This window comes from Leptonotus elevatus, chromosome 20, assembly GCF_054856555.1.
Source record: "Leptonotus elevatus isolate MCC_2025b chromosome 20, RoL_Lele_1.0, whole genome shotgun sequence".
Classification (NCBI taxonomy): Eukaryota; Metazoa; Chordata; class Actinopteri; order Syngnathiformes; family Syngnathidae; genus Leptonotus; species Leptonotus elevatus.
Window position 1 is genome coordinate 11,472,575 of NC_141258.1, and position 25,994 is coordinate 11,498,568.

At 39.2% G+C, this 25,994-nt stretch overlaps 2 protein-coding genes across 2 annotated transcripts; both read right to left on the reverse strand.

The window, feature by feature from the left end:
- Positions 1–914: 914 nt before the first annotated feature.
- On the reverse strand, positions 915–2,775 carry tnfrsf13b (TNF receptor superfamily member 13B). The gene is made up of 4 exons (XM_086065054.1): positions 2,661–2,775; positions 2,413–2,529; positions 1,430–1,687; positions 915–1,356 (listed from the first exon to the last, which is right to left on the reverse strand). The coding sequence occupies exons 1-4, from the start codon at positions 2,773–2,775 to the stop codon at positions 1,115–1,117; spliced, it is 732 nt and encodes a 243-aa protein (XP_085921180.1). The 3' UTR covers positions 915–1,114.
- Positions 2,776–10,207: 7,432 nt separating this feature from the next.
- Positions 10,208–24,081, reverse strand: LOC147157077 (somatostatin receptor type 2-like). Its single transcript, XM_086064017.1, has 4 exons — positions 23,784–24,081; positions 21,550–22,035; positions 19,246–19,571; positions 10,208–17,560 (listed from the first exon to the last, which is right to left on the reverse strand). The coding sequence occupies exons 2-4, from the start codon at positions 21,938–21,940 to the stop codon at positions 17,129–17,131; spliced, it is 1,149 nt and encodes a 382-aa protein (XP_085920143.1). The 5' UTR covers positions 21,941–22,035; positions 23,784–24,081; the 3' UTR covers positions 10,208–17,128.
- Positions 24,082–25,994: the final 1,913 nt, after the last annotated feature.

Consider the following 25,994-nt stretch of genomic DNA (forward strand, 5'->3'; position numbering starts at 1 on the left):
GCTGACTTTGGGTAAGAGGCCACATTTAGCCAACTGCTCACATTCACAACAAGTTTATGGCTTTGATTGACCTGACGTGCAAGTTTGTGGAATGTGGGTGGGAAAGTCGGAGTAAATCCATACAAGCACAGGGAGGCCAGAGTCAAGATTAGGCAAACGTGGTGCTAACTGCTAGGCCATCGTGCTGCTATACACTGTTAGCGAAACATGCTATATTGTGTACTTTATTGATGAGATATTATGTTGTAAATTTGTATGTTTTTTTAAGCAATTTGAGGATCTCTTACTGCTTGGAACTCTTATTTCCATAACTATATAGCTTAACTTTTGAACACATCTTGTTATTCAGGCTGCTAGTCTAGTTAAAACTTAATTAAATGGAGCAAGTGTCAAAATGGCCGCCCCCTGAGATGGATAAAAACAGCTGGATTTTGCTTCATAACTCATATTCCACAAATGTAATATTAATCAGAATGTCATGTTAAGTCACATATATAACATTATTGTCAAGAAATTAAAGGTTGAACTCTAAATTTCTCCGCTGCTTCAAGACAATCACAAATCGATTCTTGCATTCGACAAAAGTCATTATTCATAATTGATTATTTACATAGTTGGAGGCCAACAATGATAGACACCAACATATTTAATGAAAAGCAGTATTGTCAGAAGTGATTTCTCTCCATTGGCTTTAGTCAGTTGAAGATATTGAGGTAGCATCTTTTGTAGATTTACATATTGTAATGAACATGACAGATAAATACTCTAATTGCCTTGCTGTTGTTTTGTCTTTTTTTTAATTTATTATTAGTCTCTCCTCTCTTTGTGGCAGGTACTGTACTAACAGCCTCGATGTCAAGTTTATTTACCTCCAGAAGGTTCGACTTGGATGCTGAATTTTTATTCCTTGGTACGTCATTAAAAAAAAGGGAACCCCCTCTTTTTTCTTTTAGTTTTTCAGCAAATAACGTAGGATTTTGAACCATCCCAAAATCATAATTTTTTTATTCTTAACAATATAACAATAAGCACAGCCGTATTGTAATTACATATTATGTCCCAGCGTGTTTCCATTGTTGCAGCTTGTAAATTCCCTGAAGTTATCTAGTCTCGGTCATCCCACCATTGACTCGTCATACTCTTCCAATGTAGAGGTGTGAGATGCATTCTGTGCCCAGAGGGGACATTGATTTAGCATCAGGGCATGGTGCAGTACAGCTTGTTGGTCGTAAGTCCCTGGTGCTCTGGAAGGCGCCTTATTGTTGCCGCCCACCGTTGCGGGATCAGGATAGCAGTGGACACACACGCAGGTCTCAGTGGGGCTGGACTTATCTGATGGCTCAGTAGCCATGAAATCTGTCCATATCGGATCATGTATAAATTATACACCCAAAAGGAATGTCATTGGTACCATCACCTCCACACTAACCTTTGGAGTTTGAACCCAGCTGGCCTCCTCGCTGAGCATCTCCCTGGCCCTGCCTGACGGTCGCTTGATTAGGGTTCGTTTGGGCTCTTCTTCTTCTCCTCAGGAAGACAACCAAAGCGAGTAGCAGGCTAGACAGCACCAGAAGCATACACAAGGCCAGGAGGGCGTAGAGGAAGAAGGTTGTCTGTTCAGAGAGCCCACTAGCGTAAAGGTGGTGCGAGGTAACTTGAACAAGGAGCTTTTTAGTGGTCACTGGAGCTGACAGAGAAGAAGATAAGAACTTAAAAGTTTTTTTAAAAGTTTTGGACAGCCTATAACTCAATTTTGTGCTGCCTCATGTTTAATTTAGATGCTATTCTTCTGTAGACCACTAGATGGCGACATACTTTAGTTTGACAAGCTGGAAATTGGACAGAGGAAGAACAAAAACAGAAAGTACTCGAAGGTAAGCCAAGTTTTTGCTGACCGTCACATCCTCTTTAATCCTGCATTTTATTACAGTTTTACATTTTATAAGGTAGATCTTTGGGCATGATTGCTGATGTATATTGTCTGATGATAAGTTTGTTGGTTGAAAAAATATGTATATATTTGTTTACCCTGAAGACTGAAGTTAAATACAGTGATTTCCATTGCTCTTGCTTGCTCTCTATGTTAGTTTAAATGCGTGTAAAGGTATTTTAAAAAATGCCGGAAATGCTGTTAAAAAGAAAAACATACACAGGGTGTATTTGAATAGGCTATTTCAATACAGTAGTTTTACTATAACTTAATGCGTAGGTGGTCTGGCGGAGTGTTGCTGTATATCAAATCAGTTTATATGAAATTTATATATTCCAGTCCCCCAAAAAATAGTAAATATAAAATGAAATTAAACCAAAATTCAAACACAAGCACACACACAAATGCACAATATGTCTCATTTAAAGTAGCCGTCACAAAATGACTTGCTTTGTGAAGTAAAAGATAAACTCAGTACTCACTGTTGCAGTGCTGGAAGCACTCTGCTGGATGTCTTCCACAAATATCAGCACACTTCACACATTTCCTCAGAAGCCCATCATAGTAGTGGCCAGGCAGTGTTTTACAATTCGCTAACACTAGCAGAAGCAATGCACAAAGTAAATAATTTTTTTTAAATGATACACTTGCTAGATTTGCTAATGGCATTTAAAAAAAAATCTAACTTCAATTTCCCTACTGGCCCTTACTGTGCATGTTATTTACTTACCACAGTATTTGGTGCACTTGGTGATGACGAGTGGTTGTTGACACATCACGTTGCATTGCAGACATTTTTTAATCAAACTGTCCCAGTATTGACCTGCTGGACACTTGGCATTCATTGGTGCTGATTCTTTAATAGTGACAAGCACATACAATTATACTCAACATACAGATTATTGAATATTTTCTAGAAAAGCAAAAATCAGTGAGCAGTTGATGCCCCCCCAAAAAGCGCTATTTGATTTAATTCTAAATGAATATCCATCAGAAATATGTCATAATATTCTCTTCGCTCTAGTAAGCAGAGTCAGCCAGCTGTGAAAGACCCAAGCCTGATTTGCGCTTGTGCATATTAGTCACAACCTGAGAGAAAAAACCCCACACACAACTGATTTTCTAAAACCCTGTTGAATAATAGACAATGTCGTTATTCCATGGTTATTCAAAAGCCTGATTGTTCAGGCAAAACTGTGTAACTGGTTGACAAGGATGAATGAATCCAAAGAGTTGTAGCTTTGGATGCTGTGCTGATGTTTAAATTGAATTTAGTAATATTGATTCATCGACTACAAAGTGGCAAGAATGTTATCAACAGTTATGTGCTGTATTATGTTCGTTGTACTATTCTGACATGCAGAACACAAAATAATGTTGCTAAGCAATCACATCATGTTGGTCTTACCTTGCGAGATGAATTTGCTTGCGAATCTTTTTTTGAAAATGCGGGTGAGACTACTAGTCTGTATCTTACCCTCAAAGCTCATTTGGGTATGGTCTCTCGGTGTAGGCTGGTACTTCCCCTCTGTACAGCACGTGGGAATTCAGTCGCAACAGTGGGGCTATAGAACGCCTGCTTCAGAGTCCAGAGGTTTCGGGTTCGAATCTCACTTCTGAGTCTCCTAGGTCTAGTTCCCCTCATGCATGTTTGGTACATTAAAGATGTGAATTTGGAAAATCCACAGTTAGTCAGTCAATCTGGGGGCCAGAACCATAATGCCGCCAAAAGGTGGCTTTCGTTTTCCGTTTTGAGATTCCTTTCCCCACTCACAATTTTTGACTATCGCTGAGAGCAAAAATAGGTGACATATAGAACAAAAAGACTGTTTTCCTGCGTGTGAGAGGGATTTTTTGGGGTGAATAAGGAAACTTTTTGAATGTGTGAGAGAGTTGTTTGGTGGTGTTTTAAAGGAGGTTTTTGGTGTGTGAGATTTAGTTGTTGTTGCATGTACGAGATGTTTTGGTGACTGTGAGAGATTTTTGGTGAATGTTTTTATGAATGGTTTTCTGTTGTGAGAAAGAAGATGAGTGTCAGGTAAAGGTGAGTGCGAGGCGTTAGCGTTGGGAGTGAGAGTTTTTTGTGACACATGGAAGTTTTTCGGTAGGGTGAGTGAGATATGTTTTTTTTGTGGGGCGTCAATGTGAGCGTTTTTTGGGGACGTGTGTGATTTTTTATTTTTTAGTGTGCTAAGAGTTTATTTGGTGTATGGGAGCTGGGACGTTTATTTTTTTTATGAGAAGTTTTCTAGTATGAGTGTGTATTGAGTGTGAATTTTTAGGTGTATGTGTGAGATTTTTGCATGAGTGAGAACTTATAGGCGTACTCTATAAGGTTTTTTGGTGAATGTAAGAGTTTGTGAGTGTGAGAGTTTTTGTTTTTATGTGAGAGTTTTTTGAGCTGGACTAGAGACTTTTTTTTGTGAGAGACTTTCATACTATCCATGAAACTGAGAGATTTATTTGTGCTTTTAAGTTTTGTGTGTGTGCTTGTGAGGGATTTTTTGTTGTGTGTAAATAAGAGTTGTATTGCGGATGTGAGGGTTTTTGGGTGTGAGAGGGAGTTTTTTAATGTGAGATTTTTTTTTTGCGTGATTGTGAAGAGTTTTGCTGCCTGTGGCAGTGAGATATTTGTACATGCACCTGAAAATTTTATTTTTATGAGAGATTTGCTGGTGTAAGTGAATGTTTTTTTCATGTACAACAGAGATTTCATGTGTAATGAGAGATTTGCAAGAGGTTTTTGGGTAATAGGTAAAAGTTATCGTTTGGCCTATATAGCCTTCATACCAGGAAGTTATTTCACTTTCTCACACTATTAGAACCCCAAACATTGCAAATGTGTTAACCCTAACAGTGGATCTAACGTGTTGATAACAACAATTGTGTTCAAATTTTGGGGGAAATTCTACAATTTGTTTCTTTGCCCCTTAGAGGACACTGAGCATGAGTCTAAGTTATTTTTTAATCACTTACTGTATATGGTGACGACAAGTTCACTGACTCATTATTGGTTTAGTCATCAAAATGGTTCTAAATAATGCAACACGTCCAGGAAGACAAAATGAAATGAATTCAAAATGAACTTGAAATGGTGACTAATATAGGGAGACGTGCAAATATGGGGTTCCTGTATCGACCGATTTTCACATACTGGAGCCCAGCTGTTGAGACCAGACCGGAAAGTGTGCGGTGACAAGTTGGTCAAAGTTTAGTTTTGGTTTTTACAGCAAACTGCTAACTGGAAACTGTGTGCGTTGTCATTGAATTAATTAATAAATATGAATGCATCCCCTTTGGCTTTGAGACAAAGACAATCATATTTGCCCGGCGTTAATGGATAAGTTGCTCCATTGTTCCATATATGGCAGCAAAACATCCTTTCAAAATGGAATTAGCGTTTGTCAAAAGGCTTTTTTTCTCCTTTTTTTTTTTTAATCTCCTCTAAAAAGGAAGAGTGGTCAGTATGGGAAAAAATGCACATACAAAAACCCCACAAGCAAATATATTTGCCAATGTATAAATATGCACAAATACATGACTGTTACCAGCAGATGGAGACATCTTGCAGTGTTTGAGAACTCATTGATATGTTTAGTTTTCAATAGTTCAGCAATTATGAATCTAAATCTCATTGTGGTAGCAGACTTGTTTACCTTTTAATTTTGAACGTCATATATTGTAACTAAAGGCATCTAGTGAGCACTTTAGCGGCGATGCAGATTAGCAGAAACTTCAGATTGATGTTTTGGTGTTTTTAAACTACCACAATGAAATGCAACCAACATGGCCAAGTAATGTCATAGGTGTTACCCCCGAATATCTATGCAGCAGGTGATACCACAAAGTAGGTTGTAAATAGAGCGTTTGCCGATGTGAGATGTCTCAGAAGTCCTGGCATCAAGCATGTACATGCGATATCAAAGCACGCAAAACCACACGCTGAGCATCTACTTTTGATCACACGGCAAACCCCCCCCCCCCCCCCCCCCCCCCCAGGACCATCTGATGGATCAAAAAGACTGTTGTGTGCTCCCTCATTCATATTTGGACAACAGCACTACAACGCCTTTGGAATAATCAAATTTGGTTCTGTTTTCCATCAAGCAGGCAAACGTAAACTTGTTTATTTGGTCTTCTTATCCTGCTTGCCGCAATCTGTTTGTTTCTCTTTATCTTATTTACATTAGTGTGCAGAGACACTGACATGAGGCAATATGTTAAGTCTGTGAGTGTGTCCATGACAACCGGGATGTAACGAGAACTACCTTTTCTCGTCTGAAGTGAGACAATGTGGGCAACATAATTAAGTGTTCATGGTCAGTGCAGTTTTTATTTTTATACTATGTGATGAGTATTACTGGCACGAAGGCAAATGTTGTACAACTTCTGTAAAGCTATGGTGACATTTGCTTCAAGTAAATGTATTAAGCGTAGAGTGGGCTACTTGAGAAGTAGTGACAGTCAGATAATTATTCATTTTTTTTGGCCAGGCAAAGCAATTCCGCGTAATTAAGAGCAAAGAAGAAGAGGCAGAGAAGGTGTTTCACGTTAGCTGTTAGCATTAAGCTAGCAACATTTTGTTAGACAAAATGAAAGGATTTAGTTGAACATTTTGTATTTTCAATATAGCGTGCAATGTTTAATTCTCTTATGTTATGTTTCAGTTTTATTGTAAACTCCAACTGGGAGCGACAAACAGCTTGAAGTGAGTGAGAACAAGGCAACATTTATACTATATGCAGCGCATTTCCCATGAAATGCCATGCACCGTGGGATTTTGACCATTTTCCCCCTTGGTGTTCTATCTATCTCCGCTTATTCATGTTCTATCACAGTATCCATGATTGGTTGTGAGAGAGAAGGGATAACTGAGTCCCAGAAGCTCAAAGGTTCACTTCTGTTTGCCACTGATGTCAGTACGTTGGCTCTCAGCCAATCACGTTCGGGACGGGGTCCCTCACATTTCACAAGTTCTGTCAATGCTTGATGAAATGTGGACGGTGGGCCGATTTGGAGCATTTTTGTGGACTTGAATACAGCTCTGATATGCCTGGCTGAGTGTTCCATTTTATTGTAAATGTTGAAGAATTTTGTCAAAGTGAAAACTGTGTAAATTTAGGATGTATATTTTGTTTGATTGCCTGTCATATGTTATTAATAAGAGTGTTGCCCAGTGGCAGCTTTTCATTGCCATAACAGCATGAGCTAAAAACTAGCATTAACATTAGCTAGCCTGTTAGCATGCTAGTACCTGTATACGTACACCCTCTGAATCACTTAGAAAATGGGCCTTGTTTCCTTACAAAACATTTGAATGTACTTTAAAGGGGGAGTCGTGTGCAGACCGTACAAGTACAAAAGAGGGCAAGAGCATAATGCAGAAACACCTGTGACACCGAGGGTGCAAGAACTGGAAGAGGCAGGTAAGAAAAGGGCATTGATTATTTTAGAGGCATTTTTTCAATATTTTTTTCTGGAGAAGGTAGGTCAGCTTTTGTCATATGTGAGGTATGCTCCCTCGTGACGTGGGTTCGATCCCCCATAATTTTAGGCTCATTCTCCACCAGGTTCACCTAAATTGGAAATCACATCCATAACATTCAGTCCGTAATAACGACTATACTTATAATCTCATGATCATCTCTTCTTTGCAATAATACACGTTGTATACATCTTGCTTGTGAGATGTGATGGTGATCATTTCACACTGACACACAAAAGCTTTCCCTTTTCCTAATTGCTCATATATATGAGAAGTTCACTTTCATCTTTGAGCATGTCATCTCATCTCCATCCACTCACCTGCAACAATGGAACAGCACAGCCACAAGCACGGTATTCATCACCGTGTAACATTCGCTCGCTTTCCCGGCAGCAGAAAGAGCTGTGAGTCATAGTCGTAGGGGCGACTCAGCACGAGAGAAAAAGAAAAGGGGTTCACTCGTGCATGTTAAGCATAAAACTGGCTCACCTTCATGTGTATGGCTGAGAATATTTTAAGTATGGATGCGTCATTCAAATCATTTGATATTATTGCTTCATCCATCTCACTTTCCTCATAGTGGCCAGTGGCATCAGGTATTTTTTTATTTGCACAAATAAATGTTCTACCATAATATTAAATGAAATAAATTGTGCATGGCTTATACTAAATACATGTGCATCTCTATGGTTTATTTATTTCAGAAGTTCAACTGAAAAAGTGATGCTTGTTAAATCTTTTTTGTGGCTCTCTGCCTGAAATTTGAATATTGTAACATTTACTGCATTTAAGGAATTAGCATTCAATTTGAAAAAAGTACCTAACATCATCTAATAATGCTAATATGCAGTATAATTAGGTGTTTTTAGATGTTTGTTTTTGAACATATTAAAAATGTCTTGGCCCCAAGAAATACGGTTTGCATCCTTGCAACTGTTTGCGAACTTGAACGAACCCTGATGAAAAACAAAACAAAACATTCACTACGTTTGCAAACATACGCAAGCCTTCGATGCTCAGTGAGATATGGGCTATAGCGAACGGGTTAGTGGTGACATTTGTGTAGCTAACTAGTTTGTTTGTTTAATCATCGTGACATGCAGTCACAAATGATACAGTGAAATAGTGTTCATTTTACCCGCCATTTTTATATTTAGTCTCAGTTTTAGTCCAATTTCAATCACACTTGTTTTTATCAGGCAACCTCATCCTGTTGTTATTTAGTCCATTTTTAGTCGACTATAAATCTAGCATTTTAAGTTTTTATTTTATTCCAAGAAAACATTTCAGATCTAAAACTATTTCACATAATATTTTCTCTCATCTTTTTGATGAAAAACAACTTCACACACAATTACAGTATATCAACAAGTGGCTACTATGGCTCCATGCTATGAGCTAGTAAGCATTAGTTAGCGATCAGTTTAACATTATTGTTGGAACGTTATAGCCGTTGGATTAATGTTACGTTATAGCTATAATTTACTTATTTTTCTTTAACCTTTAACCATGAATCCACCTCCTGTCTATGGAGGACCCAAAGTGCCCAAATTAAATAATTGAATACACCAATAATTAAATACATGTGTCATTAATTAATTAAATTACCTATGATTATATATATATATATATATATATATATATATATATATATATATATATATATATATATATATATATATATATATTATAATCATTAATTAATTAATAAATGACGCATTTAATTATTTTAGGACACATTTATTTAATTATTTAATGGTGTATTCATTTATTTAATTTTGGCACTTTTGGTCCTCCATACCTGACTGTACCATGTGTTCGAGCATTTTGCACTTGCTAGCTGCAGATTTGAAAGGTCGTGTGTCACTGTGTGTCACAAGACAGTGTCACAGTGACAGATTAGCAGAGACAAGATTTTACAAAATCATATAATTTTCATCTCGTTTTTGTTCATAAACTAAAATGTCCGCATCGATTTTTTTTTCATGCAGTTTTTATTATTATTATTATTATTATTATTATTTATTATTTATTATTATTTTCCTCTCGTCTTCATTTGTCGACGAAAACGCATGCTGTTTTAGTTCCAGTTATTGTTTATTAATGACAGTTTTAGTCTAGTCTAGTGTAGTTTTAGTTAATTAATACTACAGTGAAACACGGTGAGAAAACTTTCAGTTAACTTACTTGAAATCCATCCGCTCAGCCGACGCTGGCTGTTTTGAGTTCCACATAGATTCCTTCTTGTCAACCATTCCAAGTTGACTTGTGGAAGGGTTCTGTGATCATTTAAGTGGAGGCCGAAATTGATGAAAGGCAGGATTTTGCATCCTTACACACGGATTTATTTTCAGTTTCCCCTAATGACACCATATGTTCAGTGAAATACAGTCAGAAAGTCTTAAAATGTTTAAATAAGTGAACGTGTTAATCTTTCGTCATCTTAAGTAACAACAACAACAACAACAAAAACACTCCATTAATCAAACATAGAAGAAAACAGGTGTGTGTTGAGTAGATCAAATTAAAAGCACTGTTGCTACTTCTTTGCTGATGAGCAGAAATTTAAGGTCTTCTTCAGGGGAATCTTAAGCGTTTTTTTGCCCCTTAAGAGTAATTTATTTATTTATTCATAGCCTCTGACATGAATAAATGATGATAGAATGCACTTAAAAGAATCTTCACAATGAAAGGACATGTTCAAAAGACAACCACATTCATATTATTGCCAGCCTCATTCATATTATATCCAGCTCAGTTAGTCCTTAAGTAAATAAAATACACCATGAGAGTCGCAAGTGGCTTTTGTTTTAATCACAGAAAAGGACATTCAATTGTCCTATACGTACAATCAATAATTTTCTAATATTCTACGCCACAAATTCTTACATTAAATCACAAACATAAGCAATTTAATTTGGGGGGAAATGACATGTACGGCTACGTCATCATGTTAATAGTACAAAGGAAACACTGTGTTGCTTTGTATACACTGATGTTATACGTCATGATGAGTTACAAGGCACATTGAGTTAATAAATACACTGCATGGAAAATTACAGCGGAACCTTTAAAGTTGAACTTGATTTATTCTGTGATGCTCGTTGACTTATAATTTGTAAAAAAAAAAAAAAAAAAAAAAAAAAAAAAAAAATGCCACAAGAACTCATTGAAGGAGAAGTAATTGTACTAATTGTATGAAATAAAGTAAAACTACCTTTGCGGATTGTTCACTGATGATGATCGTAATGAATCACCATGAATACTTTTCCAACAAGTGGCTCCCCACCTTACTTAGTAAGAAGTCTTGTGGCATGATAGTGGTTTGATCATCATTTTTTTGTTATTTTTAGAATGATGTTGTTGAACTTCAAATTGCACAGCTTTTGCAGCGTTCAACCTTGGAGATTCCACTGTCTTGAATAGGTAGAATGAAAATTGACATCAAGCTACATAGATGTGTATGTGGCATCCAGAATTTGTGTAAGTGAGATGTGTGTGGTGAAACTTAGTGCTCTATTTTCGTGACTTGAGTAAACCATGTGTGGCGTGTGACATATCTTTGTAAAGGCGGGTTAGACCCAATGTTGGTAATTTGGCAGGGCAATATTCAGAGAAAAAAAACTCCCAAATTTGTGACTTTATAGTCGCAAACTTGCGAGAAAAAAACTCCCAAATTTATTCCAAATACACATAGCGCACTTATAGTCTAATGTGAGGATTCGCTGGTGATTAATGCGACACTGTTTATAAAATAAAATTGTAACTTTACTCGTCGTACACGGCAGCTAGAGCGACAACTTTTACCGATCCCCTATCAGGAGACTAACACTAACCAATCAGAAGCTAGCATACTTTACTAGGTAAATGCAAGTGAACGACAGAGAGCAGCAGATTCTGTACATCAACTTAGCTACCTGTACAAAAAAATAACAAAATGAATGAATGTGTAAATAATGATTCTGGAAACGGAAAGTACAAGTAAATACGTATACATTTTAACAAATGAACTTAAATGTTTGATCCTCAGGGTGCGAACCTTCGCAAAGCGAGGCGTCTTAGTCACTGGCCGTACCCAACGCTTCAGAATGCTTAACATCATATGGTTAATCTCTGCTAAAGCAATTACTATCTCCATTTGAAAACCCCACCGAAAAGTATTGCACAAACATCCGAGTAGTACGCTACTTGTTTTTTTTCTCGCAAATCTGCCACTTTATAAAGTCGCAATTTGGCCACTTTATAAACATGCAAATTTGAATAAAAATAGGTGGATGGAAACTAGTTATGGGCAAACTCTTGGTTTAAAGATGGAGTGGAAATGTAATAAATGTTCATTGTACTAACCGTTATATTTAAACCAAGAGCACCATCTAGAGAGAAAAAAATCGCAATTGCTTCATGAAGCTTCATGACGCTTCATGTTTCCATCACTAATGGAAACCCACCTACTTCTGTGAAGGTGGCACTGAGAAACCAATTGATTGTTTGTGTACCCACCCCCATAGCTATACCACCCAATGGAATGATATAAAGAAATATAATACAATGGCTTAGAGGGTCTGACACCCACTGTTTACATATTTATGACAAAAATACACTGTTTTGGACCAGTTTTCTACCCTGAGCCGGTATTAGATGTGGTCTAAGAAGGCGGGAGGTTTAGGTTTTGGCATCGAGTTGTCACTCCCTTGGGGGAATCTTGAAGACAATCGCTTGAAGGACACCGTTTTGCCAAATTGCCAAATTGCCAAATTTGCACTTATACGAAAATGCGGATCCACCAGCATTTGCGCCGCAACGCAGCTGCTCCGCCTATGCAATTAGAGCCCATAGGGTGAGATGTGCAACCCCTTTCCCATAAAAGATGAAGTCATATTTTTCACAAATACAATACAGACAATATTCAACAGTGCATCCTCTATGCACATCGTAGCCCTTCACAAATAAGCTTTATTAAAAAACAAAACAAAACACAAGAGAAGGTGAGAAGGGTCTTTGCTCCTCCCTCAGATTTTTACACTACAGTATACATTGATAGCCAGACATCTAGACAGATGCCCTTTCCACATATGGTGTTGAAGTGTGCAACAGTGAGCAACAGAGTTACATGACCTCATTCCAAGAGACATTTAGGTCTTCTTTACACATCAAAAAAAGCTCTCGTTGTCGACATGCAACATATCAATGCGCTACATTCACATTCGTTTTGGTTCAAAACGCCTTGTCAAAGTGAATTAAAGCATCACAACGGCCCATTTAGTACATTACATCCGAACAGCCAACGGCACGGAAAGTCTTGATGTGCTTCTTTTCAGTATGTTTTACTCAAATGCCTCAACACAACGTTTTATCAGTTATTATGTGCATGCAAAGCAAATGACGGGGTGGACGTACAGAGGGGATAATAAGTAACTACAAGAATTCCGTTTGTATACACAAAGGCATTCGACCGAAAAATTGTTTCACTCATACGCAGCCCTTTGGCCAATTAAAATCATGTCGTGGAGCATTTCAACATAAATGCCCCCCAGTCCTTTTATATTGTTGAACGCTACAGGGACAAGGGTGCAGGGAGATTAAATCTATGTGATGCATTGATGGGAGTCGGTCATTTCATCGTCATCTGCAGACATTATTGTGCAAACATGCAAGCCTGTGGTCCATTGTGTAAAACCACTTACTATTCAGACCAAGCTGATTGAGTCCAAATGTAACCCCCCCCCGGTGTGTGAACAACAGAAAAATGTGCTGAGTTCCAAGCATACCTGTGATATCAAACTCATTCATAATTCAGATTCCTTGTATTTATAGCTTTAGGGCCCCAAAACATGCATACAAAGAATACTTTTCAGGGGTGTGCTTTGAAATATTACCTGGCTGGCACAATAATCTGTCACATTTGTCATCATTGGGCGTAAGAAAACAGTTCAGTGTCTGTCTGGTACGGTGTATGAAATAAATTGAGCTTATCCACCCGTGTCTTTTTCACTGATTGACTGAAGCAGCAATTTGCGACAAAAGTCAATCTGACACGGCAGAATGACCCTGTTTTTCAGCAGACCCTGAGAAAACATCCTCATTGACATGAAAGAAGAGGTCACGCTACACACAGATTGAGTTAGCTAAGAGAGCAATCATATTTCATTGAGTGGCTTTTTTCCTCCAAAATGAACGATGATCGTTTGGGCAAAGGTTCCACAACATTCGCTGGAGGACTCAAAATAGTTTTACCAGTGTAAAATAAATTCTGCAGTGCTTGGTGAAAGTGAAAATCCGGCTGTGTTAAAATATTATAGCTATAGAAATGTCACCCTAAGGATATCTTTATAGTGGTGCTTGAAGAAAGATGATGATTAGGAGAGCATTTTAGAAGAGGTCAAGTGCTTATACAGTGATACAGATGAATAGGTTTTCTGTGGAATATCTAAAACTCACTGATTCATGGTTCTGTTAATCGAGTCGATTTGCGGAGGAAGTGAAACGTGTCCACTTCATCTGGCGATTTGCGTGGGTCTTAAACATAGGCGGCCAAAACGTGCCTAATTAAAATTAAACTGCACTAATAAACTAACCACCAGAGGGTGCTGGAACTGCGCAAATGGGAAACAACCTTTTAACAGATGTGCTTTTAAGGATAATGTAAAATTGCTTTGAAATCATTTAACATATTTTGGCATCTTAGTTTGGGATACGCATATGTATGGTTTTACACCAGTGGTGTCCAAACTATGGCATATGGGCTATTTGTGGCCCGCCGTCCATCTTTAAGCGACCCGCGGCATATACTAAAAATAGCATCAGCTGTTTACAATTAAATAATCACTATGGCGAATAACAATAATGAATTTTTGTAAGCAAAAATGGTTTCTTCCAATTTGTGCTCTGTGTCAAGGCTCAAATTGTGAAAATATTACAAGAATGATTCCCAAGCAACTGGTTTAAAAATGATCAGTTTACGATAGATTCCTCCTGTTTTGGTTCTGAATGTAGAGATGAGATTCGGTTGCTGTTCTGTTTCTTGTGGGTTGCAGGGTCTTGAGCACCCCAAAATCTTTTAAAATTCTAACCTGTTCAGGTTGCAGTTTAAAAAAAAAAAGCGCTCTAATATATATATTTAAAAAATGCAATTACTTGATTGACTAATTTGGTGTGCTTAGTAAATTAACAACAACAACAAAAATATATTAAAGTTTTCTGTATGTGTGCCTAGGAGGAAAAAGTTAGGACACCCTTGGTTCACACTATTAATAAAGGCAGTTATAAACATTTTGACGAAGAAAGTCAATTGCTAGTTTTTCACCATTTAAAGCAGGGCTTGCTCCCTATACACCATGAATAGTGGCCATTGTATTATCTTCAAACTCAACTATGTTTGTTGCAATATGAGCATTAGGTAGGAATCCCTGCAATGACGCATGTTAAAATAACTCCTTCAACAAAACACTCTAAACATTCCTCAATGAATACACTATATTTTGCCATAAAACACTGCAGTTCACAGCTTTTTAAAGGTGCTACCAAGGAATACCACTGGTATATCATTTACTGTACACGTTTTCCTTTGAGTTAGTTCTACATCTTAGATAAATATTTCATTGAGAGTAATTTAAATATTATAGAAATTGACAAAGGTAATTAAGAAAACATATTTTCTTCTAGAAAGAGCTGTTGTAGAAGGCTCTTTCAAAGGGCAGTCTTCAAAAAAAGAATGAATATCTAAGCAGAAATGCAAGTACAGGTTTAGGTTTTCAATCATTTGGACATTTGAGCCCTAGACCCTCTGCTAGAAATGTGATATTATTAACCCTACGTTTTTTTCTCGAGAACAGCAGTAATCTTCCTGGATCAATTTGACCCATGGCCTGTTTCGGGTCTGATATATCCCAATAACTATTTTATTTACATTACAAAGCAGTTTTTTTTTTACAATTTTTTTTTTTTTTTTTTTTAATGTTAAGGTTTTTCTTTAATGTATTCCTCTGACATTCAAATAATTGCAACATAATTGACTGGCTAATTGGGCACAACATTAAATTCAGTACTGTACATATATGGCCCAATGAAACTGTTTTAATTGAGCATACAGATTGAAAGTCAATTTGCCAGAAGTGGGCATTACTGACAGACTGTCAGTCCGTCACTGACGGACGCACGTTTTGCTGACTAATGACGAGAAACTTTAAATAAAACGGAACTGGGCTTTCGTCTGTCAGTGTAATTGTCACTAACCAGGTCAAGTACGGGCGGATTTCTCAGTCCGTCACTGTTGGATGCCCGTTTTGTTGACAACTGAAGAATGACGGACAGACGGAATGCCCATCTCGATGTGTCGGCTCTAAAATAGTGGTGACGAAGTGATGATAGAACCGTGGTTAAAATAAAATGACGGACTGATGATGACAGTTTGGTTCGGCTTGAAAAAAACAACTGACGATGACAGAAGGGTACCCGGAGCGCTGACGAATTTGATCAATTCTCCACCTCTGCACGTTGGTAATGGTACATCTAGTATGATGTTTATGAGATCCTGCAGTTAGGAAATTATATATACAATCTGCTCAGTTCACAATGCAAATTTGTTGGAGATAATTAGGGAATTTCACGAATAAAAGACGGGTTCTCAGGGATCCAAATACTAAAACGTCCATATACAGACAGTATCATGTTTTACTCATTGGCACATGCTCACTTCGATCTGAATTTCTAAAGGCAAAACCAATTGAGAGGCTCATAGTGGTGATCACCGTAAAGGGGACCCTTTACATTGTCATGGCAATATTTCAAAAGTGAGCGCTGCATGACAAATGTGAAAAGTGCACACTGACAGTAAGAAGCCGAGTTCAGTAAAATGTCAAGTACGTAGTGAAAGCTTCCACAGACATGCCACAACTGGAAAATATTTTACTGACCTTTTCGACTGGCCCACCCATGTTTGCACATGCGCCTGGCTGGCAAAAATCATGCTGGTATTTACAAGTACAAGCTGTTTTGAATCAAGGGAGGTTGCCAGTTTCTTTCACCATCCCACCATTGAAGAGTTTACGGATCAGTGTGACGTTCCTCGGCATGCTGCCAGCGTCCTTCATCATTGGGAAATTGCGGTGTTGTGAAGTGTTTGCCATTTGTTTCTCAGATAATCTTCTGAAGACCGGGCTGGTGTAACAGGTCATTACCATATACCATTACGTCGTATTTATTTTTTGAGCGTTTGAGTTCTATCTTTTGAGGGTTGCTAGGCCGTCTTCACTAAAATGTTTGGCTTCCTCAGCATGTCTTCCCCGTAATGAAAACAGTACCTAATGACATCGCGTTTCCAAACATCCCCTGCAAAAAGGGTGTCTCTTCCTCACACACCATTAAGCAGTAAAGTAGCCCTTCTTTCATCAATTCGCCAACACGAGCCCAACAGCGTCTTGTTTCCAAGTTAGTGATGGTCCAACTTGTGTTTGATGTCCGTCAAGAGGCTTGCTGTGTTATTCAGTGTTCAGGGTCAATGAGATCAGGTTGCCTCATCCACTCAAACAGTTGTAAGCTCGGGTCAATGTACCTTCTCTGGCCTCTGTTGTGAAATTGTTTAGATTTCACTTCATGTGTCAGAGTCCATAGAACGGTCGGCTATTACATCAATCCTCTGTATACTCGGAGTAGTAAACAATCATTATGAGCAGACCCTTAGTCTTTCAGGCTGTTGCTCTACTGTTCCCCTGCCCTCAAATGCTGGTCTGCAGCTCTCCATTGAGCAAGGCTGCGTTGTGCGCCTCCAAATTGGCGTTGATGATCAGCGCGTTATTGACCATCCTGCTCCTGTCCACCCTGCTGTCACTGCGATCGATTTCGTCCAGGCCCGTCACCTTCTTGAGACAAAGCACCTTCTGGAAACTTTTCTTGAAGTTGTCCGACAGGAAGGCATAGAGAATGGGGTTGGCGCAGCTGTTGGCGTAGCCCAGCACCACCACAAAATCAAAGGTGCTCTTGACGGCAGACGTCGGGTTGATGGAGCTGGTGACTGACGTGACGTTGAAGACGTAGAAGGGCAACCAGCAGAGGACGAACACGGCGACCACGATGGAGACCATCCGCGTCACCTTGCGTTCGGAACGTTTGCGCTTGGTTGAACCGACTCGCATGCTTGACGATTTCACCTGGGAAAGAGCAAACTGTCAGTTCCGCAAAGTCTTCATGTAGTTCATGCTACTGTATAAGAACCATAAAATAACTTTTATCCATTCATTCATTCATCCATTCGTCTGTCCATTTATCTGTAATCTATATTTCTCTATAGTGTTTGGGATGATTGGTTGCGGGTTTCACCCTGGACTGGTTAACAGCCAGTCGTAGGGCCAATCACAGGGCATAGATAAAAACCCTTTTACATTCACACCTATGGATAATCTAGTCTTCAATTAACAAGTATGTTTTTTAGGGCTGATTATAATCCTTCGAACATCTGCCAAAATCATTGGCCAAGTGACGGATTATTTGTACCATTATGTACTCTAACCCACTGGTTCTCAACCCCGGTACTCAAGTACCTCTATCCAGCATGTTTTCCATGCCTCCTTCAGCCAACACAGCTGAGGATTGTTATCAGTTGTCATACAGGGCTGGCTGATTGTTTGAAACACCTGTGCTGGCTGTGGGAGACATGGAAAACAGGCTGGATAGGGGTACTCCAGGACCGCGGTTGAGAACCACTGCTCTAACATTTACTGACACTATACCAATGGTAGGGAACCCTGGTCCTCGAGGGCCACTGTCCTGCCTGTTTTCCACGTGTCTCTCCACCAACACACCTGATTCATGAAGAAGATCGTTATCAGGCTTCTGCAGAGCTTGCTGATTAGCTGATCATTTGAGTCAGCTGTGTTGGCAGGACAGTGGCTCTCGAGCCGCTACTACTCCATGTGGAGCCGGTTGAGGTGGCTCGGGCATCTGGTTCGGATGCCTCTTGGACACCTCCCTGGAGAGGTGTTCCGGGCATATCCCACCGGCATGAGGCCCCTGGGCCGACTTAGGACACGCTGGAGAAACTATGTCTCTCGGCTGGCCTGGGGTCGAAGTGGCTGGGGATAGGGAAGTCTGGGTTTTCGTCCTAAAGCTGCTGCCCCCCACGACCCAACCCTGGATAAGCGGTAGTAAATGGATGGATGGATTGATGGGAGGGATGAATACCGATACCAGCCTTATTTAAGGTATCGGTACTCGTGACGGTGGCTGATACCAATATCAAGAACGAGCTTGCTCGCAAATAATGAAAATCCATGTATAAATGACAGCCACTGAAATGCTTTGGGGGATTTTTTATTGTAATTTTATGCATGATATATTTTTTTTAATTAATCGGCCAGTTAATCTGTACTCTGTATTTTTTCAGCCAAAAATCGGCATCGGCCTCAAAAAGTCCATATTGGTCGGGCCCTAATGTTTTTGTAATGAGGGAGGAAGCTGGACTTACCGGTGAAAATGCACACAAGCATGGGAGAGTATGTAAACTCCATGATTCGAACCACTGAACTGTGAGGCAGACAGGCTCAACTCGTGCACTGTTCTGACAGTATTAATACAGTTTGCAATATGAACCATAAAAATCAGATCATCTCACTGTTATGATGATGCTTATTCTTCGAGACTTCAATTCTCAATTTAGCTCATAGTCTGACGTAATGCGAATTTTCTACTGCAGACATGTTCAATGAGGCAGCTCAATTGCAGACAAAGTTCAATGACCGATAACAGCAGCTGGTTCAATATTTTCGATTCCCAACACAATTATATGTTTACAAGCAAAACTCATTTTGAGTACTTTGTAGAGTAAGCAAGTTCTTACCTTGACTATAATGAGCAGGTAACACAAACATATGACGGCCAGGGGCAGGAAGAATCCAATGAAGAAGGTGTAAAATATGAAGGCGGTGTAATAGACTTCCTGGGGCTCGGGCCAAACGATACCACATACTGGTACCTTGTCCAGGCCGCTGAAGATCATAGTGGGTAAGATGACTAACAGTGACACGCCCCATACTGTCAGGTTGATTAACTTGGCTACCCGGGGCTTCCGCCATTTTGTCGACTTAATTGGGTGAACCACGGCCAGGTATCGATCGATGCTCATCACCATGAGGCAAAATATGCTGGTGAACTGATTGAGGGAGTCTGGGGAAGAAACAGAAGCAGGAATCACTTGTGATTTGAATCAAACCGGGAGATAATTAACTGCAAATTAGGTTTGAAGGATAGGAGAATCTGATGCTATCTGCTGTCATGTAAATGTAATTTGCTCAGTGTCTTCAGAATCAGTGGTGCCGGCTGATGCAACCTAAACTATGCTAGCAATGGTTCCGTGTCTTTAACTAATCAGATTTCATGTTTTTCCTCAAAAGGCCAGTGTGCTGGCCCTCGATGATGTCAGCATTTTTCTGTCCTCTGATTGAATTTTCAGAGCAAAAATGGTCACAGCCAACTTGAACCGGCAAAACACGTATCAACCGGTATGTAGCGACATCCGCTGTCAAGCTAAAGGATAATCTGCGGTCAAAATTATAGTGTGATTAATGCGATTATTTTTTGTGATTAATCAATGAGTTAACGCTTTAACTTTGACAACACAAATTTTAATACAATTGTTGTTCAAGCTTTATTTTACATTAAATTTTGTGCAAAGTAGTCACTATAACGCAATTTAGTAATAATAAATGTGATAAATAAATGTATTTGTGGGCACTAGTGACGAGTTAAAAACACAGTGATCAAAATGGCCTGGAGTCCACAAATTGCTTCATATTGTAAATATCAATTGCAGGCAAAGCCTGGGCAATTCCATCCATCCATTTTCTTTACCGCTTATCCTCACAAGGGTCGCGGGGGTGCTGGAGCCTATCCCAGCCTGGTTCGGGCAGTAGGCGGGGTACACCCTGAACTGGTTGCCAGCCAATCGCAGGGCACACAGAGACAAACAACCAATCCACACTCACAATCACACCTATGGACAATTTGGAGTGTTCAATTAACCTGACATGCACGTCTTTGGAATGTGGGAGGAAACCGGAGCACCCGAAGGAAACCCACGCAAGCACGGGGAGAACATGCAAACTCCACCCAGGCCCAGGAAGGCCGAAGCCCGGACTCGATCTCACGTCCTGTGGACTGGGAGGTGGACGTGCTAACTAGTCAGCCACCGTGCCGCCGGCTGGGCAATTAATTGAATTAATTAGATTAATCGTCATTTTGAAATTTGAATCGTTGAAAATGGGCTAAATCGTGAAATCGAGTTTTGTCTTCTGGACTATTAAAATTTGTTGTTCTTATTTTCTGTTACATCCAGATGTTATTGTGAGTTGTAATTTTGCTAACTATGAATGTTAAGTTTATGTTAAAACTGATTTAAAATCTGTATACATTATTGTTGTCTGAACATTTTGCACAGGAATTATTTTTGAATAAATGAAACCTTTAAATAAACGTTTGTTGGGTTCATTACATTAAAATCGATTAAAATCGTAATTGTCCTGAATGACTGAAAATATCGAGATTTAATTTTTGGGCCATATCGCCCAGCTCTACGCTGGATTTCAAAAGAAAAATGTACTGTTCCTGACTGTCACCAATGACCAACATGAAACACTAATGCCACCTAGTGGCAGAAAAATTACCTCAAGTCTGTGACTCAATGTTTCATACTCCTTTTAACCGTAACTGTTATTGTAACTTTAAATTACTTACTATAAAATTAATGTGTCAATGAACTAAAAGATACAACCACATTTGTATTTGGTAGCCATATTTGTCCAGTTCTAGATTAACAAGAGTATGAAAAGCCTGAAAAAATATTTTTGTTGTACTTTTACAACAGATACCATGTCCGACTAATTTAAACTAAATCTATATGTATGTATGTGCAGTATATTTTTGCGCGCGTATAAGCAGTATGACGTGGGTCTTAATTAATTTTTACGTTGCATTAAACACAGCATTAAAAAAAACCATTAAATTAGATTTGATGATACCTACAAAAACCCCGCTAACCATTTCCTATCAAGTTTTTCAAGCGTTTGCCTCTTGCGGAGCCACAAAGTGCCTATTTGCTCAAACGAAGTACGGCTGCTCTATGAAGCGTGCTGGGCTCCCCACCTACCTACAGTCATGATCACCCTGCACAGCGCCTTGCCAAAGGGCCAGTGCACCAATGCCAACTGCAAAGCAATGAACGGCAGGCTCATCATGCACAGCACGTCCGCCACAGCCAGGTTGAGGATGTATATATTGGTCACCGTCTTCATTTTGGCGTAGCGGAGGATGACGTAGATGACCAGGGCATTGCCGCAGAGCCCCACCGCGCACACCATGAAGTAAATGAAGGTGATGACGACTGAGCTGGTCTTGTCCTGGTGGGGCTTGCTGGTCTCTAATGTCAGGTTCAGGTCCAGGTCGGACTCGTTCCCCTGGAGGTAGCTGTCGTACAGGAATGGCTCGGGGGTAGTCATGTTTGGCGGAGGTGAGAGGAAGGACCACTGATCCAGCGCCATAACTGCGGAGTCAAAGTTATTTAAATACGGCCGAGGGGTTTGCAGCGTGCGAGGAGCCTCGCGTAATCACATCGCCGACGAAGAGAGGAATACATCTAAAAGGAGATGACAAAGTGAGAGAAGAGTATTATGTGTGACAGTAATAATGCAAGAGCCATGGCAACAGTTACTGAATATAACTCCTGTCAGGTCTAATGTCAGATGTTCATGTACGGTGCACTCGGCTCCCTGCAAACGACCATTTTCTGCAATTTCCAACCACTTACATCCCAAATGAGTTATTTGCTTCACTGTTCGAGTTGTTAAACCAAACCATAAACCCACCGCCGGGAGTCAAATCATCCAGGGCAAGGGTTAAAGTGCGTGCAGATGTGTAGTTGTGTGCATACATGTATAAAAGGCAGGTTCGAAAGAGGGGACAACGAGGGCGTCGTGCTGCTACCGGAGATAAATGTTTATTCAATCGATCTTGGGGACAAACAGCTCTGACACTGTGGGAGAATCTGTCATTCTAGTTGAGCCAGAAGTCGCATGCATTAAAGGCATACCACCCTTGGTTAAACCAGGGGTGGCCAAATTATTTCCTCCAATGGCCAGAAATATTAATATCTCAGAACCAACACTGCACTTTTCTGTCAAGGAGGATACATTAAATAATAAGGTAAACAACCATTGCTGTTTTTGAAAAGATGAAATCCAGGGGCAGAAGATACAATGAAAATGGCAGTGGCCCCACATTTGAACCCTGTGACCATATGTGCCATTATACATGTGAATTCATATTGCGCATGTTTGTCCAACCACTTTTTTTTTTTTTTGCTTGACATAGTATGGAGGGATTACAATAATAAAGAAACCACACGAGGAATGGAGGACCAAAAATGCCCAAATAAAAAAAAAGTGAAAATAACGGATAGAAGAAATATACCAGTAATTAAAAAAATGTATACAAAAAAAATATATATAAATGGAAATAAAAGCAACAAAAAATTAGCGCTGTCAGTTTAACGTGTTAATTAGATTATTTGATTATGCTGCAAATTAACACGTTATGGAAATTAACGCTGCAGGCCGCTAACAATTTGACGGTAGGCCACAAATGGCCCCCGGGCCATAATTTGGACACCCTTGGGGTAAACCATTTATATCGTCATATGTGTACCACATTGGTTGCTTGGCTGCATTTTTTAGTTTTTTAAATCCCCCATACATAAATAATTCTCTATATTTCACATTTATGGACAGCTTAATGACATGACATACGGTTGATATTGAAAAATACTTTTTTGTTTGTTTAAAAATAATTAGATTTCAAGATGCAAAGATTCGTCTCAGACACATTTCAAAGGACATTCCTTTTAGCCCCTTTTTTATTCTGAAAGATTTCTTACCTTTTCAGAAAGCAACATTTCAAATGAAATCAAATTATGGTTGCAGTATGAGTTTTTTTTTTTGCATTCTATATTCTTGGAGTGCTTATGTATTTTCTACCTCCAAAGCAATCTTTGTGAGCCCCTACAGGGACTGATATTGTGCTGTCACTGGGACCTCAGACGGGAAACTCCATCTACATAATTAAATTAGCAGTCACACAATCCATAATGTTTTTACTTATATTTCATGTCTGTGCATGTCTTCGTCTACTATGACATCAGTGTTCAATGGGATTGCCATACATCTTATAGTCAGTGGTGCGCTATAGATATAGAAAGCTTATCGTATCAAAATATATCTAATGCAATACGAACTTTTCCATTTTTACATTCATTTTTCACAAACAGTTGTGTTTTTGTCTTTGGCATATAAATCTGTGATGTTTTATAGAATCATGGAAAAGACTTACTTTTAAATCGGAAATGTCCTCCTTGTATCAAGTCCATCGTGCCAACTGCCAAGACGTCCTTGCGGAGCGCGTCCATCTATCCTTCCATCCGTCTATCCACCTGCTCCTTCTGTTACGCGCGGCTCCAGTGGCTCTAGCAGCCACGATGCGCCCTCGTCATGGCCCTCAAGTCATTTTTTGTGTTTTATTTCATCGCCGACTGTTTTTTCCCCCGCAGAAGATTTATGCCGAAATAAACCTAAGTGAGGAAAGTGTTGGTGGACGACCCGAGCGACGAATGCGTCATGGTGACGGTGCGCGCAAGACTGCGACTGCGAGAGAGAGAGAGAGAGAGAGAGAGAGAGAGAGAGAGAAAGTGAGAGAGAGGGAGAGGGAGGGAGAGGACGAGAGACAGAGAGAGAGAGAGACAGAAAGATCAATTCCCCATAGGGAGATTTAATCTGATCCAGGGTCAAATTGTCATGAGAAAACCTTTATTAACTGTACATGCATGTGAAATGCTGGATTTCCATCAAATCCAATTTAATGCCTGGTGCCTTCATTTGCAAGTTTAATTTGTTACCAAGCTCCTAAATCAAAACATTTTCCCATTGATATGAATTGAAAGGCCTGTACCGTCATTTCCAGACTATTTTGTGCACATGACTATAAGCCGCAACCACAAAATTTAAAAGAGAAACAAAACTTGTGGAACAAGTGAAGTCCAATTGTAATTTGATAGAAAGGGATTTCTCATGTTGTGTAAAAGAGAAGTGGTCTTACCTTGATAAGAGTTTCGCCTGTCATCATTTTCACTGCTCATCAGGAATGATGACGACCCATGAGTGGATTAATCAGAGCAACTGAGCAAGAAACAAATAGACGGTCGTAAATAAAAACATGTTAGCTGATGTCATGTTTTGTTTCGACTTAAATTGCAAGGTCCAAAATAACACAGACTAAATTGTGTGCTCATTAATTAGACCGTACATGTTACACCTGTTAGCAAAGAGGGTACAGTATTTCACATTATTTATTATTATTATTTATTTATTTTAATACCATGGAGCATTTTGGGAGCACACAAGTTCAACAAAAAGTTTGAAGTGATGGAATTGGAAGTGTTAGCGGAAGAGAAAGAAACAGAAATCTACCACTCTGATAATTTTGGGGAAACTGCATATAAGCCATGTTTTGTCTGACTTCCATGTCCATGCCATTGGATGTATGTGTTTCTGTGACTTTCAAATCTGAGTTTAAAACCACTCTGTGGGAGGCCAGCTCCAATTTTCGCTTTTTGTCGAAGTGACCCAGACACACTAAAATGTCGAATTTTTTCATACTTGATATGGCATGACTCCTTGTGATTGTCTCCAAATCAGCCTTTATATAACTCAGAAGCTGCAGAATTGTTTTGCTGAATAGATGATATATCGGGATTTTTCTTGGTGACATTTCAAAAATTAGGCACTGTAATGTTTCATTTTGAGTTGACAGCAAAAGACAAAATGGCCGTCCCAAAGATGGATAAAAACGGGTGGATTTTGCGACTTAATTCAAATGACACAAACACAATATTTATCTGACTACCATGTTTAGATTAGTAGACTATTGTAAAAAAAATAATAATAATTTGAATAAAAATTTGACTTGACTTTCCCTAGATTTTTCAGGTATCTGTATTTTAGTACTGCATTTACTTTTCTGAAGACATTTTACTCCCTACATCGGAAAACAGAGCTCTATTCTCTACTCCGTTGTCATATTGCTTTTTCAACCTCTGTCCCGTAAATAGAGCGAGGCAAAGTCAACTGCGGTTGAGATTGTGATCTTGGTTTCCTATAAGGTAGGGGAAAAAACGTGACAGCGGGGACATGAGGGAAATGCCTTTGAGCAATTTGATGTGATGCACATTGGGGATGTGCCATTGCATCATTACCACATTACTGCATTTCCGTCAATATCCTCACCTTTGATCTTTTGATTTTGTAGCCAATAACTGTTTAGGCTGAGTAATAGCTTGTTGTCCCCAATGACCATGCACATATTTTGGTATTTGAGATCAAGCACAATGCAAACAAATGGGAGCGTATTCATAAACGGCCTTTTCCTCTTGTACCCCTTTTAAAACACAATGTAACACAAGAGGCAAGCTCAACTCAAGAATAAACACAATCAATCTGTTCAGATGACTCCTCTCAAAAATATATTTTTTTTATGTATTAGGGTGTC

What these genes read in the sequence shown, in the direction of transcription:
- tnfrsf13b (XM_086065054.1), bottom strand. Translation starts at nt 2,775, where the DNA reads ATGAATGCCAAGTGTCCAGCAGGTCAATACTGGGACAGTTTGATTAAA. An exon ending in CAAGTGCACCAAATACTGTG is followed by an intron (nt 2,530 to 2,660) that starts GTAAGTAAATAA and finishes TGCTTCTGCTAG; the next exon opens with TGTTAGCGAATTGTAAAACA. An exon ending in GCTGGGTTCAAACTCCAAAG is followed by an intron (nt 1,357 to 1,429) that starts GTTAGTGTGGAG and finishes CGATATGGACAG; the next exon opens with ATTTCATGGCTACTGAGCCA.
- LOC147157077 (XM_086064017.1), bottom strand. Translation starts at nt 21,940, where the DNA reads ATGGCGCTGGATCAGTGGTCCTTCCTCTCACCTCCGCCAAACATGACT. An exon ending in CAGGGTGATCATGACTGTAG is followed by an intron (nt 19,572 to 21,549) that starts GTAGGTGGGGAG and finishes TTTCTTCCCCAG; the next exon opens with ACTCCCTCAATCAGTTCACC. An exon ending in ACCTGCTCATTATAGTCAAG is followed by an intron (nt 17,561 to 19,245) that starts GTAAGAACTTGC and finishes GCTCTTTCCCAG; the next exon opens with GTGAAATCGTCAAGCATGCG.